This window comes from Eschscholzia californica, unplaced genomic scaffold, assembly GCF_041429995.1.
Source record: "Eschscholzia californica isolate CP2 unplaced genomic scaffold, dmEscCali1.0.p SCAF_4, whole genome shotgun sequence".
In the NCBI taxonomy this organism is placed as follows: Eukaryota; Viridiplantae; Streptophyta; class Magnoliopsida; order Ranunculales; family Papaveraceae; genus Eschscholzia; species Eschscholzia californica.
The window spans coordinates 46,416,932-46,432,579 of NW_028238461.1; the positions used below are offsets into that span (position 1 = coordinate 46,416,932).

General features: G+C 36.2%; 2 protein-coding genes and 1 long non-coding RNA gene across 6 annotated transcripts; 1 reads left to right on the forward strand and 2 right to left on the reverse strand.

Moving 5' to 3' along the window:
* Positions 1–1,116: 1,116 nt before the first annotated feature.
* Positions 1,117–4,400, forward strand: LOC147545251 (putative polygalacturonase). Of its 4 annotated transcripts, none has more exons than XM_086637301.1 (7): positions 1,117–1,312; positions 1,588–1,634; positions 2,424–2,741; positions 2,872–2,992; positions 3,085–3,259; positions 3,381–3,451; positions 3,595–4,400. In XM_086637301.1, exons 1-7 carry the CDS (start codon positions 1,276–1,278, stop codon positions 4,272–4,274), a joined length of 1,449 nt encoding a protein of 482 aa, XP_086493427.1. In that variant the 5' UTR covers positions 1,117–1,275; the 3' UTR covers positions 4,275–4,400. The 4 variants fall into 4 exon arrangements, with proteins under 4 accessions (XP_086493427.1, XP_086493430.1, XP_086493428.1 ...); XM_086637304.1 differs by having other exon boundaries at positions 1,148–1,302; XM_086637302.1 differs by lacking the exon at positions 1,588–1,634 and having other exon boundaries at positions 1,150–1,302.
* Positions 4,401–5,439: 1,039 nt separating this feature from the next.
* Positions 5,440–7,901, reverse strand: LOC147545252 (RNA-binding (RRM/RBD/RNP motifs) family protein). Its single transcript, XM_086637883.1, has 3 exons — positions 7,647–7,901; positions 6,630–7,106; positions 5,440–5,826 (listed from the first exon to the last, which is right to left on the reverse strand). The coding sequence occupies exons 2-3, from the start codon at positions 7,080–7,082 to the stop codon at positions 5,674–5,676; spliced, it is 606 nt and encodes a 201-aa protein (XP_086494009.1). The 5' UTR covers positions 7,083–7,106; positions 7,647–7,901; the 3' UTR covers positions 5,440–5,673.
* A 3,336-nt stretch (positions 7,902–11,237) lies between these two features.
* LOC147545253 (uncharacterized) lies at positions 11,238–14,610 on the reverse strand. Its single transcript, XR_015223876.1, has 2 exons — positions 11,721–14,610; positions 11,238–11,596 (listed from the first exon to the last, which is right to left on the reverse strand). It is a non-coding gene; the product is annotated as an uncharacterized LOC147545253 (long non-coding RNA).
* Between the last annotated feature and the right edge of the window lie 1,038 nt (positions 14,611–15,648).

Sequence of the window (15,648 nt, forward strand, 5' to 3'; positions counted from 1 at the left end):
CCAAGAATATAATGTCTCTGCCGTCTTTACTCATTGTCAATTGGTTTTGAGTTGGATGATCATAAACTTAACAGACTTCTTCATATTATTTTTAAATTCTCTCTTATTCGTCTCCACCATTACCATCTCTTTCAACAACAAAAAACACCACCTCCACAATTTATTGGACCTGAACCCCCAAAATCTTTTGTTCTTTACAATTGAATCAAACTGAATTTTGTTTGTATTTCTTTTATCTTTCGGGGTACTTTATAATCGAATGGATTTGCAGGCTGGATTGAATAAATTAGATTGGAGAAAATGGTATATGATTTTGGTTTCTTTCCTTCTAAGATTCGCAAGCTGGATATAGATGAGACTGGGCAAAAATTGAATCTAGTTTTCCTCTCTTTATTCCAAAGATTCTTCATCCCATCAAGAATAGGTAACAATTGAATATTTTGAATCTGGTTTCTCTTCTTATCTTCTCACTGGGTTCTTGATTAAATCAAGTTCCGCAATACTACAAAATGGTTTGGCCCCTCTTGACCTTCTCGTCTAAGATATCCTGATGAAGGGGTTTCTCCATTTATGATTTCTAGACAAAAGTTGTTTTCTATTTTCACAAGGACCCCCAGACGAGGAAAGAGGATGATATGAAGATGACGGTGGTGGTAGTTGTCAGAGAGAAAAGAAGAAAAATGGCAATAACTTTTCTGTGGAATCAGTTGGCGGTCCTCTACAGCGACTAGTTTCCAACCATGGAAAAAAGAAATAAGACGTAACGGTAATACTTGAGATAAATATTTAAAAAAAAAAAATAGAAATATCGTCTGTTAAATTTGACTAACCAAAAGATAATTTTGGGGACGCAAAGCAAAAAATTGGACAAATACGAGGACCAAATTTGCACCCGACCACAAATTGGGGGTGAAATTGGAGCTGAGCCTAATTAATACCAACCAATTATTAGAAATTTTCAAACTTCTTTTTTTGTTTCTTCCCCCCAATTTTCTTATTCTAGAACAATAATAATTGTAGGAAAAGCCCTTATTCATTTTTATTATTCTTCCCAAACTATGGTAGATTGTTTGAAATTAAAATGGGTATTTATGGAATTGACAAATAAATAACATTGAATTGGAATTATTATTATTATTTCTATAAACGAAATCTATGAAGCAAGCAAATACCACTTTTTCTCTCTCTAAAATCCTAAAGACTTCATAATCAAGGAGTTACAGAGAAGAGACAGAGAGGTGGCCGTTATGAAACAAAAATATTGTCGGCGCTAAAATGTTTCTAATGATAATTAAAGTTATGGTAATTAGTGGTAATTAATGTTGTACCATTTTTAATTATTTAATTATTGTGCCTTTTATAGTAGTAGCTCTTTATTTTGTTCAATTTTGATTTTCTTTGCTTAATCCTCTTTGATTTTCTTTACTTACTATTTGTTTCTCTCTCTAACTACCCATAAATCTCTATAGTCTTAAGAATCTTTACTTAATCATTTTTACATATATATACTCCAATCACTGTCTCTCTTTTCCTTCTTCCTCTTCTTCTTCTTCTTCTTCTTCTGAAATCTGTTGACTGGTGTCTCAGCTTCTGGACTGGTCTTGAAGAAGGTTCAGAAGCTCATGAAGAGGCTAGTAAGTAGGTTATTTTAAGTTTCTCAATTAGTCTTAATGATTCTGAAAATTTTAGAACATGGGTTTTTCTCATTGTCAATTTTTTGATCTTGGGTTGTTAATTGATTTTGAATACATGAAGTTATTCTTGAGATGGGTTTGAGTTTTTAATTTTATAATTAAATTGGGTTTCAATTGAGATTATTGGAATCTACTTTATGGGTCTTTCAGGTTTTTTTTTTCCCTTTTTCAATGAGAGACATTTCTTAAAGTGGGTTAGATTCATAGTGATTTCTTGAGATGGGTATCTTGGGGTTTATGATTTATTTGTCCATGAAAATAGATCCTTGAGAATTGAGATGTCTTTGTTTTTTATTGTTTGATTTTACTTTTGGCAGCATTTGTTTTGCTTATGGAATCATGAAAAAGTTAGCTTTTCATTTTGAGAAGAATTTCTTCTCTAGTGAGGAAAATTGTGTTTTTTCACCCAATTCTTTGATCATACATTGATTGAATCATAGGTAGAGAGGGTACTAGTGATTTTCATTTCTAGGTTTTCAATTGACATTTTCTTACAGGGTTGAACTATTAGCACATATTCTAATTGAGTCTTTTCAACTATTAACACTTTTACTTTTATACTAAAATCAAACTTGAATATCCTAGAAAAGCTCCTTTTTTACTTTTGTTTTGGTTTTTTTTATATGTTCTTGATTTCTCTAAGATCATACACTCTTGCAATAGTGAAAGAAAGGAAAAATATGGATGATTTAGACTTCTATTAACCGGTGCTTGTCGTCTTACTTTTAGGTGGCATTGTTGTTGCTTCTAGCATTGAATAATGCTGTTCAAATTAGTGGACAAGAGAGTGCATGGAACTGCAAATACAAGAAGGGTTTGGAGCCTCGTCCTCATAGTGTATCGATAAAAGAATTTGGAGCGGTTGGAGATGGGAAAACATTGAATACTCTTGCATTTCAAAATGCTATATTCTATCTCAACTCTTTCGCCGATAAGGGTGGAGCTCAACTTTATGTTCCTCCAGGTAGATGGCTCACTGGAAGCTTCAATCTCACTAGCCATCTCACTCTCTTCTTGGCAAGAGATGCCGTCCTTCTTGCTTCTCAGGTTTGTCATATCTCACACTATATCTCTTTATCTTCACCTTTTCTTCGTTTTAACCACATTTCAGGTCCATATACGTTAGTCGGATACACATGAACCCACAATTCATTTTCTTCCCGGGTTGATTTTGCAGAATACTTCTCACTGGGAAGTAATTGAACCATTACCTTCGTATGGCAGAGGCATCGAACTTCCTGGTGGAAGATACCGAAGCTTGATTACAGGATATAAGTTAACAGATGTTGTAATAACAGGCAAGTCTATTAACCAAATTTCTTCGTCTCAAGTTTCTCGGTTTCACAGCTATCAAGTAATAACATTTTTGTTGTTAATCATTACTTATCAGGTGATAATGGAACCATAGACGGCCAAGGTTCTGTTTGGTGGGATTGGTTCAATTCTCATTCCTTAAACTACAGCCGCCCCCACCTTGTGGAATTTATCAGTTCTAAAGATGTTGTGATTTCAAATATCACATTATCAAATTCCCCGTACTGGAATATTCATCCTGTCTATTGCAGGTAAGCTTGTTAGTTCGTTTTTAAGCCCGTATCAAGAACAAAATACCTACACACGCACACACATATATATATACACATCGGAAACTAGGATCTGAGATAATTTTACTTGTATGAATTGCAGCAATGTGCAAGTTCTGAACATAACCGTTCATGCTCCGTCCGATTCTCCATATACTGATGGAATAGTCCCAGGTTTGTGATGATAGACAAACTTCCTTTATTTTAGTGTTTTCTTATACTTAACTACATTCAGGCCTTCTTACATCTAAATTTAGTTATGTTCGTACTACAATTCACTAACTATGAAACTATGAATGTTTAAATTTTGTTTTCAGATTCTTCCAACAACGTATGTATAGAGAACTGCACGATTAGTGTTGGTCAAGATGCTATTGTTCTTAAGAGTGGCTGGGATGAGTATGGTATCGCATATGGTAGGCCCACTAAGAAGGTCCATATTAAACAAGTCAATCTTCGAGCATCTGTTGGCTCTGGTCTAGCATTTGGAAGTGAGATGTCTGGTGGAATCTCCGATGTTTATGCCGAGCAAATTCATCTTCGCGACTCCGTCACTGGCATTACATTCAAAACTACCAAGGGTAGAGGTGGTTATATAAAAAACATCCTTATTTCGGATGTGGTAATGGAAAATATTCAAGAATACGCATTTCTCGCCACGGGATACGTTGGGTCTCACCCGGATGAAAATTTTGATCCCAAAGCTTTTCCAATTATTGATAGCATTACCATGAAGAATGTGATCGGCGAGAACATAACCAAAGCCGGAAAGTTGGTTGGAATTCAAGAGTCTCCTTTCACATCAATTTGTTTATTCAATATTTCATTATCTGTGATCAATTCAGAGACTTCAAGATCTTGGCATTGTTCAAATACATTTGGATTCTCCGAGTCTGTGTTTCCTGAACCATGTTCAGATCTCATGAGCTTATCTTCAAATTCTTCTTCTGTTTGTTTCTCACTCCTTCCTTCAGAGGGACACTCGGCAATTATGTGAACATCTTTCTCATACACCATCTGTACAATGATTCTAAAGAGTTTCTTTACAGTTCTGAATTCGAATTTGGTTATATTCTTTACTTAATAAAAAGTGCAGAGTTTCATCTGCATTATTCCATTCCAATTCAAGTATTCCAATATTTTACAGAGAGTTAGATGAAGTAGTTGTTTACCCATTCTGTTGTTTTGTGTACAGTTTTCAATTCTTTATTCATGTGTAAGGAGATTTTTGGTAGTGTGGAAACTTAAGAAACTTCTAAGGTTGATGGTGGTATTGCTTCTCTCTCTCTCTATATATATACTAGGTTTACGCGCGTCACGCGGCAGATCCCTCTTGACTAACACCGTAGTGGTAGATCACATTTAGTTGTGATTTGAAAAAAATAATAAATTATAACTTGAAGATGAAGAGAAAGAGAGAAGGAAAAATATATTGGAGAGAAGAAACTTAAATTTCAACTTTCAGATTTAGAAAAATTCAAAGGAGATTGAAGTGTAAAAATCGAGGGATGTATGAGAAACACAGGAGTAGTAGTTATCTTAGAGATACTATAACCGCTTGTTGAGAAATACCTATAATTTTTTTTAAACCGATTGAAGTAAAATTTTTTTTTTTTAAAACTAACTATATTCCAGCATGGAAGGGGAGTGGGGAGTGGCGAGTCCCTCCAACCCTAATTTTTTTTTTTGAGAATCGACTACGATCTACGTTAGTCGTTACAAGACATTGATACATCATGAAGATGTAATTAGCATGATAACCGCCTAATTAAACCATAATGAAAGAGGCCAATCCAAACGTTGAAAGGGCATATTAGCATTATCTCACATTAGGATCAAGACTTAGTAACCTTAGCCAGGTGTAGAGTGGGAGTGCCTAGTCACTCTGGTCCTAATGTTGAAGCTTAGTGACCTTAGCCAGGTGCGGAGTGGGAGTGCCTAGTCACTCTGGTCCTGGTGTCGAAGGAAATTATTAGTATTATCTCATATCACATGTGTGCAAGATAGATATGCCAGTCTTAATACTCCTTTCATTGCAAGCAGGTTTTCAAAGAGAGTTGGTACAATAGGCTCAACCATGTATACTGTTTAAATTTGAGATAGACTCAAGGTCCTCAAGAGGGCTGGAAGACAATGTTGCAAGAATATATTGTTCTCTCATGGAGGAGAAAGAAGAGTAGGTGCTACTACTTTATATGAAAATTCCTTACAATCAATATCAGCTTCCTTACATGTTGAGGATCACAAAAATTTATCAGAGTATGCTTCAAAATCTCCCATATGTGCAAAATGAAGCTCAAAATAGTCGGGAAAAAAAATTCAGAAGATGTATTTTAAGTTTTCAACTCTTGTAATTGATCTAAGATCTACATTCCTATTTGAGCCACCGATGTATCTTAGTCATCTATCATATTCATGTTGAACCGACGTCCCAAACGTTTAAGTGACCCATCTGTCAATAGGCTTTCAAGCATTTCATACTTCTTGTAATTTGCTTTCAGCATTTCTGCCTGCTGCGCTGCGAGTTTTTCTTCTTCCTCCAGTTGAAGCTGCATACGAATTGTGATATTAAAATTAATTCCTTTGGTATTTGATAATCGTGATTTCAGGTCACTGTCACAATCCTAACTCGCTAAGGTTACTTCAGTGAAAACCTAAATTTCAAAATAAAGTTCCGAGTAGACAAAATACGGGAGTTTCCAAAACAAACATACAACACATAACATTCCAAAACAATACGTAAGTAGTACCGAAGCGCATGAAAGAAAGAGATAAGTAAAACAATTTAATTATGACGAGAAAGATCTTGGCGTGATCGAACTACCCCACCTTGATCTTTCACGTGGGTGTAAGTTTGCTGACCTCACAAAAAGGACTGCATAACAGTCCCTCGTACAGGCAAGCATGAGAGAAGCGACAAAAATAGAAGCTTCAATGCAGATAGATTTTGTGCCATTTAGATTCAAACTACAAGAAGGAACTCAAATTGGAAAACGAGGGGAAGTAGCTCAACTGGAAAGGAAGATGAAGCAGCGAAAGGAAACATTAAGCCTCGGTAATTGGTTGGACTAGACAAGAATAGGAACGTAAGTTCATTGGTTTTTACAATTTTTTGTGGGGGTTGGGATTGACAGACATAGATTCAGCTCAACGAGCAACAAATAGGAGGCAGCCAAATGTCATCTCACCTCGATAATTAGTTAGACCAGACAACAATAGGAAAGAAATTCATCGGTTGTTACAATCTTTGCAGGCTTTGTGGTAGACAGATATATTCTCTACCATTCACAGGGCATTACTTCTAGAAAGAATTTGTCTTCCCTACCATAAATGAGAAAAGTTTTAAGATTACCTTAAGCAAGTATGAAGCTTCCACAGTTTGTTTCCGGGTAATCAGCTTCAGCTGTTGTGCTACCTTAAAGTCGGGATCTTGACGATCTACCCATTGACAAGTTATCTTCTTTCCAGGTTTTACGGGTCGATCACCAAACATTCCCATTTCAGCGGCACGTGCTCTAACAGGCCTTGGCATCCCAGTCATCATAAATGGATAGTTACCCATCTCGTTTATGATCGATTTAGCTTGCTTGGCAGATTCCATCTCCACTAACGCACATTGAGGGAGGTTCCTTGAGTCCGTGTAATTCGGGATGAACTGAACATCTTTGACATTTCCAAATTGCCCTAAGGCTGTTTTTAAGACAGCATCTGTGACCTGAGGTGAGAGATTGTCAATATATACTGTCCGTTTTACCTTTTCCTCAAACGCGGCGTATTCTTTGTCAGCTGGAGCAGGAGTTCCCATTATTAGAACCCCGAACGAAGTTTCCTGTTGAAAAAAATGCCACTTATACGTAATCAATTTCTAAGGTTTCGATTATTTCGTTCCACTCAAAAGATCCTATTCTCATAATAAACATCCTCAAAAGGCCACCAATAAAGATATGGCTAGAGAGAAAGAGGCTAATTACACATAATCATAGAATTCAAGTTAAGATAAAATAAGGATATAAATTTCCTGAATATGAGCTTCTATTATCACAATTACTCAATTAGGGTTGTTGGATATGACATAGTAACTACAAAATTCTGAGGGAAATGCAATCTTGAAACAGAATAAGGATTAAAACAATCCCAAATCGCAATATGGCAAATTGCGATCCGTAGTTATAAACAAAACCTAACCCTAGTTTTCGATTTGGTCCAATTATCAGAAATAGAATAAGCCGCATAAATCAAGAAGAAATAAAAAAGAATTGAACCCTAGCAAGATTGCAAACTTTCACTGGTAAGTGATCAATAATTAGAGGAAGAATGAAAGAAAGAACATGCATGAACTCAATAAAAGTAGTGAAAATGAAAATCATACCTTGAACTAGATTTGGTTAATCTCGTGTCTAGAGAGAGAAAGAGATGAAAATCGAGGAGGGTTTTGTTTGTGTTTTTGGGGTTAAATCAAAAGTTGAAGAAATCCCTTCGAAAAGGAGAAAGAGGACGGAGGGAGGTTTTAACTCCAAAAAGTAGTTTCGAAAAGGACTAGAAGAGTAAACTGGGGTCTGTGGAAAAAGATATTTGCTGTTATTGCTATTTTTGCACAAAAACAGTTGTTGTGACGTTTGAGCACAAAAACACGTGAAAAAAATGAGTTTCACTAATATTCAATTAAAAAATGAGGTATCGCTAATTGAATATCAGTGGTGAAAGAGTATCTTTTGAGTACAAAACCAGGTATATTGATGTTAAAAAATGGCTTTCCGTCTATCCGTCAGAGAATCGAGACTTGATGCATGACAGCGTTTATTACGATGGATATTCCGTTTGGATGATTGACACTCCTTCCTTCAATTCCTGCTCTTCGCTCTTGGAAACCCAAGGGAAAATCTGCAAAGGGTTCAGAAATATCTCTGACGCTCAAGACAGTCAGATTGCTCTTTGCAGTTAAAAGATTGAGTATTGAGTGATCTTTGTGGAACGATGAAGTTTATTCAACTTACTTAGCTTACCTTGATGAAGGTGATGCGATGCCTTTTATAGGCCGATGGAGGGTGTAGATGAGGCGGCAGTAATCCACTGTTTGAGAATCGGACTACTATTCATAGTTAGGGTTTTCCTTTTGAGTTTATCTCCTATCTAAGATAATTAGAAGTTCCTATGTTTAAGGATACTTCGTAGATATCCTGTCGAGTTGATAAATCTTCTAGGAGATGTTCCTCCTCTAAGACTTTTGAAGCCCAAGTTACTTAAACAACTTAAAAATCTTTAGCCGACTGAGATCTTTAGGAAGATTCGGGATTAAGTCGGTAAGCGTACGACGCGCTTCTTCCTTCCCATGTTCAGGGTGTAAGGCATCGGCCTAGCTTACTTGGACCCCCTCTACACTCTTCTTGAGAATATCGGGACATACCTGGTTGTGCTTAAGGTTAAACAAGGTTGGGGCTCCGTAGGAGATTTGGCGACCTCCCAGTTCTGGGCGTAGGTGGTTGATCTCTTCGGACTTAGCGGTCCTGTTACCTTGAGACGGATTGATCCGTTGAGCTTCTGGTCTTTTCTTGACGTCAGTCAACGGTTGAACATTTTGTGCATCAATCAGAGTATTTCCGTACTATGATTTACAGTATAATCATTATTTCTTTATATAACTTTGTGTTTGTTAGATTTTTAGATCATTTCAAACCTCGATAAAATCTCACACAAGCATCATAAACCAACGTTACCTATTTGTGCAGACTTGACAATCGACACATCTAGAGATTTCCAAGAGATAATGGTTGTTTGTGCAACAATAAATGATGTTGTTGCCTTACAGGAGAGCAGTGGCGCCAGATCAATGGACAAAATATATAGAACGGACACAGTTACAACATTCAACTCTCTTTATTCACTTCGCTCGTTGTGTAGTAACACAAATAAATATGTAGGCAGTAAAATTGGTCTCGATAACATTTTAATAAATATGTAGGCAGTAAAATTTGTCTCGATAACATTTTTGATAAATCAAAGTTTTATAAAGGGACCTTAAAAAAATGCTTAATGCCGACCACCATAGACTACCAGTCTACCAATATCTTTTCTTTCTTCTTTTTTGCATTGGTAACAGGTTAAAAGGTCCAATCCTATAAAAATTCTACATCAAATCAAAGCCCAACCGATTAGAAAGTCAAAAAGTAAAACAATAAAGAAAAAAACACAGTTTCATAAATCTACGTGGTACGAAACTGAATAACACCTTGTCAATCAACTTCCATAATATTCGTGAAGTCTAGTGGGATGGTCGTTTCCAACAACTCTACGTAGGTAGCTTTGATAAAAAGTCGACAACTTCATTCAACTCTCGAACTACATGGTGCACTTCGCATTCTCAAATTGTTCCCGCACTGCTACGATCTCTTTGCATATTCTCAACACCTTCCAGAGAGGGATCTGACCCCACCCGAGAGTAGAGTGCTAACTGTCGTAGAGTCGGTGGCTACATTGACCTTAAGCCAACCACGCCTAAGAGCCAACTGGAGGCCCATTCGCACCCCTTGCAACTCATGCATAATGGCAGAGTCTCGGTTCACCCTTGTCGCACCATCAACCACTACCGAACCTATGTTATCTCGCAATATAGCTCCATAACCTCCGGTATTACTGTCATATGCCCCATCAGAATTGATTAAGATCCACTGATCATCCGGTGCCAACCACCTACAAGGTTTAGACACTGGCCGAACTAATGAATGTTATCTAACTTCTTTTTTACCATCAACTACCACGTATTCATTTTCTGAACCACCACTATTCTTCTCCTTCAACATCTTCATCTTCTTCCATGTCCTTCAACTTCCTTTTCTTTCTCTATCATGCCAACAACGGTTATATGGAGAAGATGAAGAAGAATGGTGGCAATATAGAAAATGGTGATGAGTATGAATGTGGTCGTAGCGAAAGAGAAGATAGTTATGCTGGTCAATGGTGGTTGTAGCGGTAGGTGATAGTAGTTGTGGTGGTGCGTTGCTGGTAGTGGTCGTAGGTGGCCAGTGAGAATGATCAAATATTTATAAATCCCACCATTAAATATTCTTAATGAACAAAAATATTTATAAATCCCACCATTAAATATTCTTATATGAACAAAAATATTTATAAATCCCACCATTAAATATTCTTATATGAACATAAACTAATTCTGTGGGTCACATTAACAAGGGATAACCTAGAAAAGTTGACCTCAACCCAGACTTACTGTGTTGCCACAATATAAATGTCTTCCTAAAGGGACAACATCATATAAGAGGAGCCCTTTGTGTAGCGGCTCAATGTGTGCCTACTAGTATGTTTTGGAGGAAACATTGCAATTATTGTATGTTCATAAAACTTGAAGAAATACGGAAATGAAAAAAAACATAGATAAATTTCTCGCAAGAAAGTGAACACCTAAATCTCGTCAACAAAGCCTGGATAACAACCGAAGTGAAAAATGAAAGCATTTCGATATACCCCATCAAAACTCTATTATGAACATGTCTTCAGAATCTTAAATAAGATTGAGATAATACACCTGGATATTAGGGTTATTATTGTAAGCTAAATACAAGTACTCAAAGATACCAGTAAAAAGAGCAAACAAATTGCGAACAAATTAGAGTCAAAGAGTTCATGAAGGAAGCCGACTGGCAATCCCCAAGAAGTAGAGGAAACATTTCGAATAGTAATCCACATAAGAACCCAAATAAATCTGCCCAGACCAAATGTGTACCAAGAGATTAAAGGTCGAACCAATTAAATCCACTCGGTGAAGAGAACCCACCGCAAAGAGAACACCAAATCTAACAAATGTGTCTACTAGTTTTAGGTAGAACAACTCAGAGATCTAAAGATGAGTCTTGCCCGGGAAGGCGAGAGACCCTAACTGTTAGACATGATTAGTTCCCGACAGCGTTTACAATCAAACCTTTCAACATATAGCATAACCAGGCAATTTACATGCTCCAATTACGATTTCATTTTACTTGGTAATCAATATTTGACATAGGGAAGTTATTACGGGACTCAGATGGATTCGAACCATCAACCTCTCCAATCCAAAAAAAGGATAGAGCGCTCTATCCGTTTTGAGCTTATAAGTCCATTAAAGAGTTCATATTAATAGAATTCAAACTATAGCTTTTATTCCAGCTGCAGCCTCAAGTTTGTATCCAAGGCATCCATATTAAACACCTTTCCCTTTTCCCTGCTCAAGAGTACCTAAAATAACCAAACTGGACAGCAAACAAAAAAGAACCAATATTCACCCTATCATTTTACCGACGAGAAAACCATAACCCAGACGGGAACAACCTGTACAAAGCAAGAGCCTAAGAACCAAACCTCTGTTTATTTCATTCGCATAAGCAACAATAAATAAAAAGGAAAAAATGAGTCCTTGTCAGATAATTTCATGACCAAGGCGAGTATAACCTACCTTTTGAATATCCAAATAAAATCTGTTCTTCAACAATCTTTATCTAAAAAAGGACTATCTCTATCTCCATCTTGTTCTCAAAACAGAAACCCAACTTGTTGCTTGGCAGAGAGACTTGCATAGAGAACATAATATAGAAATATGTTGGAATGTTTGTTATGGAACCACATGCTTCAAAACTCCTACAATATTTATTAAGATATTTCGGAACCACTATAACGAAAATAACCAATTATCAATCTTGCATTAAACTGCAACAAGGTAAAAAGAAACTGAGCACGCAATCAGGGAGTTGAGATGGCTGCTTGCTCACGGTGTAAGTTGAAGGTGCTACATTTTAAGGACCCAGTATAGATCATCTTTACTCCAGACGTAGGATTTCCTATGAACATTTTCGACCCTTCACTCATTTTACATGGGTATAACAAAATACGCCATCGTTATAACAAAATAATTTGTGGAAACAGTTACTTTTATTTATTTCTTTGGCATTAAAGAATCTAGGAGAAATTTTTAATGACTCATTCTTTCTTTGAAACTGTACGCTGGACAGGGCCCTATTAAATTTACAACTAAGACCCTATCATGGGACTTCAAGATTTCGGAGCTGGTGTCCAACCACTGGACCAAGTAGTAGTGGACATTGATATACCTAGACTCAACCCTCTCCAAGTTCATGGCATCTCAACTAATGGAGCGCTCGAACCATGCACCACGTCATCGGACAATAGCCCACCCCATTGGTCCAATGCGCTCCGCTAACCCCTCTAAGGGTTGGGGAGTAACAACTGCTTTTTCTATCATAGATGAAGTTCCATTCTTCAGCTGAATTAATCCTTCTACTTAGATTATTGTTTACATAGACTCGCTCCAACTATAGCCGTCAATAGTTTGACAAGCCTACCAAAATCAGACTAACAATCAATAATACTAACCTATAATGAGAGGACGAGGCTTCAGCTTAACCTGCAAAATAAAAGCTACAGCAGCTACAAGATCAATATCAAAACTACATTCAATCTCATGAAAAATTTCCTCCAAATAACTAACAGCGAATACAAAGGGTTTAAACCCTCAAAAGAAGAGACAACGGTTTAAACCCTCAAAAGAAGAGACAACACAGGACCTTATAATAATAATACTTCTATAATAAATGCACAAACTGGCTATCTAGTAACCACACCTGCCCGGCAGATACCTTCCGTGTCGATGACCATCTCTAGCACCAATAACAGCGGCCACCAAACTGTGAAATCTCTTGCAATAGACCAACACGGAAAAGTGGTTCTCCAAGATTACCACAACTAGCTAATGACATGACTACAGGCTATTCATACAATTAACCAAGAGCTTTCGTATACCCAAATTTAAGCAATATTGCTAATAACATTTACAGAGCAATGAATGATTGAATATCGATCAATGAATAATTGAATATCGCCTTTACAAACAAAATGCAAAATTCTCAAAATGCTAACATATGACATATAACCAAAAGCAACTCTCCTGACAATTGATCCCACAAGGGTATTTCAATTACTCAACATATATGTAAAAACTAAAGTCAAAATTAAAAATTTCATAAATAAAATACACGATGACATTTAGACAATTCACTCATAAACTCAATAGGAGGCAGGTTGTCAACACAATTGCAATGGTACATGAAATCAAATATGAATTCAAAAATGGCTTCTTAATTATTAGAATAAGAAAAAGAAATAAACTTAGATGGGGTTATTATACATACAAAAAGAAGTAATGGAGTAAGCAATTTAATCCTGTGAACCATTGTATTGAATTGTGTATTTGGCATTCATTCCGGGTAAATTAACAAATCAATCAGACAAATTTCGCCTGCCCATTGAAGAAGGTTAAGCTACTAATCAAGAATTACAATTACAGAATTTCTGAAACATAAACGTTATTCTAAACCAGGGTATTTGGCAGATCTAATTATAATGTTAATTTTATATACAAATATTGAAACTTGATTTGAAGCAATAAATTATGGCAGTAAACAACGTTTGAATCACGCAGATTAAGTTTACCCGAGTTTAATTATCGTAAAATTAATAGTAAAGATTGAATCAGAGTTTAGTACCTTTGGGAATAATCAAATTCCGGTAGATCGTTGGTCTTCAATTTGAGATTGAATGATCAATTTGGATGTTCATCGAGCTATGGATCAAGTAAATAATAGTAGGCAACTTTGAAGTTGATGGGTGATGCGTTGGTTGGTGAAAGCAGTAAAGAAGAGAGAAACAAGACACCAGAGAGGGGTAGAACCCAGGGCTAAAATCCCTGTACGATCTACCCCTAAAACGAAAAATTTATTTTTTTTATTAGGGTTATGATTTGACCTGCCAAGCAAGCGCACCTGTCATGGCAAAGGCCGTTTCACATCTAGAACTTTCTCTCTCTCTTTTACATCTACTACACAATTCCGATCACCTTCATAGATTTCTACATCCAGAATCAAAATCATCAGACCACCAAGATAATCTTCATCTAAATCTCCGATTGCCTTTCAACCGACGTGGATGTATCTTTTTGCGACACAGATCTCCATATAAATCGCTAGATCTGCCGCCATGACATCTTTTCATGGATAAATTTCGTTCAATTTCGTAATACTTCACCTGCAAAATCAACAAAAAGAGAGAATAATCGAAAAAACAAAATCGAAATAGAAGTTGAAATTTGATCTATATGGAAAAAGTAGAGATCTTTCTTCGGTTTCAAACCAGTTAAGAAATCAAAACGAAAGTTTTTCAAAATCGCCTTGAGCTGAATCTAGATATCAGTAGCTGAATCTAGATATCAGTAAAAGAAAACGAAACTTGAAGATTTGATGGAACTCAAAAAACCAAACAAGTTAAAAATTACAGATGAACCAAGCAAGGGTTGGAGAAGAAATTGTGACGGGAAACCCTTATTTATTGATAACCTAGAGGGAATGGACGGATACGATTAATCATTTGACTTTCTATATCGACGGCTAATATGTAAAGAACAACTGTTAAAGGCTGTCGAGGTAAATCTACGATCACTAATTCTCTTATATCTCCTGTATGCGTCGGATGTTTGACACGTATAGATGTTGTTGTTAAGCAATTTTGTTAGGTGATACCGATTCACGCGGAACAAGGCGTACGAGTGGTTATCACGAATAATTCCACCGACACAATTGCCCGGCAAAAATCTCGGGAGATGAAGATGCTCAATTCGAATCAAGTTCAGGTTTTGCCCAGCAATATTTTGACCCACAATAAGTGCATTTATTTATTTTTTTTTATTTTTTTAAGAATAAGTGCATTTATTCTAAAAATACATATGTTACACGTTCAATTTTTTATAGCATTTAAATTCATGATTTATATCAATAACTGTTAGCTTTTTTTTTTGTTGAAATATCAATAACTGTTAGCTGAGTTGATAACGCATCCACTCTAAAATCTATCGCAACGAAAGTAAAATTTATGATTTATTGAACGTGTATTAAGGGTGTACAGTTATAAACATATTTTATCATTTGATGTACGATGTAATTTGTTATTTTAATAAAAAAAAATCATGATTTAATGAATCTTCAGTATAAATAAAATTTTTTACTTGTTGTTTAGATTCTTTATAAGATTCTGGATAGGCTTTAAACTCTTCAAAATTGAGGTAAAAAATTCAAGGGTGCTTCAAAAGGCACCGGCCCAAAATGCTGTTAGCATCCATCTCTATTGGCACCAGGCTCAACTGCTCCTTTCTCTGTTAGCACCGTACAACTATGTAGGCACTAGTCAATGCGAACTTAACTCTGACACCTCCATCCGTTTATCACAAAATTAAACAAAATCTATCGGACGGAGTGAACCAGTCCGAGCCTTAAGATGATCAAACAGATCAGCTGATCCGGAACCTAAGAGGACCAAAC

Coding starts and splice junctions, on each gene's coding strand:
- LOC147545251 (XM_086637301.1), top strand. CDS start 1,276: ATGTTTCTAATGATAATTAAAGTTATGGTAATTAGTG. Junction 1,313..1,587: donor TAAAGTTATGGTAATTAGTG/GTAATTAATGTT, acceptor CTGGTGTCTCAG/CTTCTGGACTGGTCTTGAAG. Junction 3,260..3,380: donor ATTCATCCTGTCTATTGCAG/GTAAGCTTGTTA, acceptor TATGAATTGCAG/CAATGTGCAAGTTCTGAACA.
- LOC147545252 (XM_086637883.1), bottom strand. CDS start 7,082: ATGGGAACTCCTGCTCCAGCTGACAAAGAATACGCCGCGTTTGAGGAA. Junction 5,827..6,629: donor AAGCTTCATACTTGCTTAAG/GTAATCTTAAAA, acceptor ATTCGTATGCAG/CTTCAACTGGAGGAAGAAGA.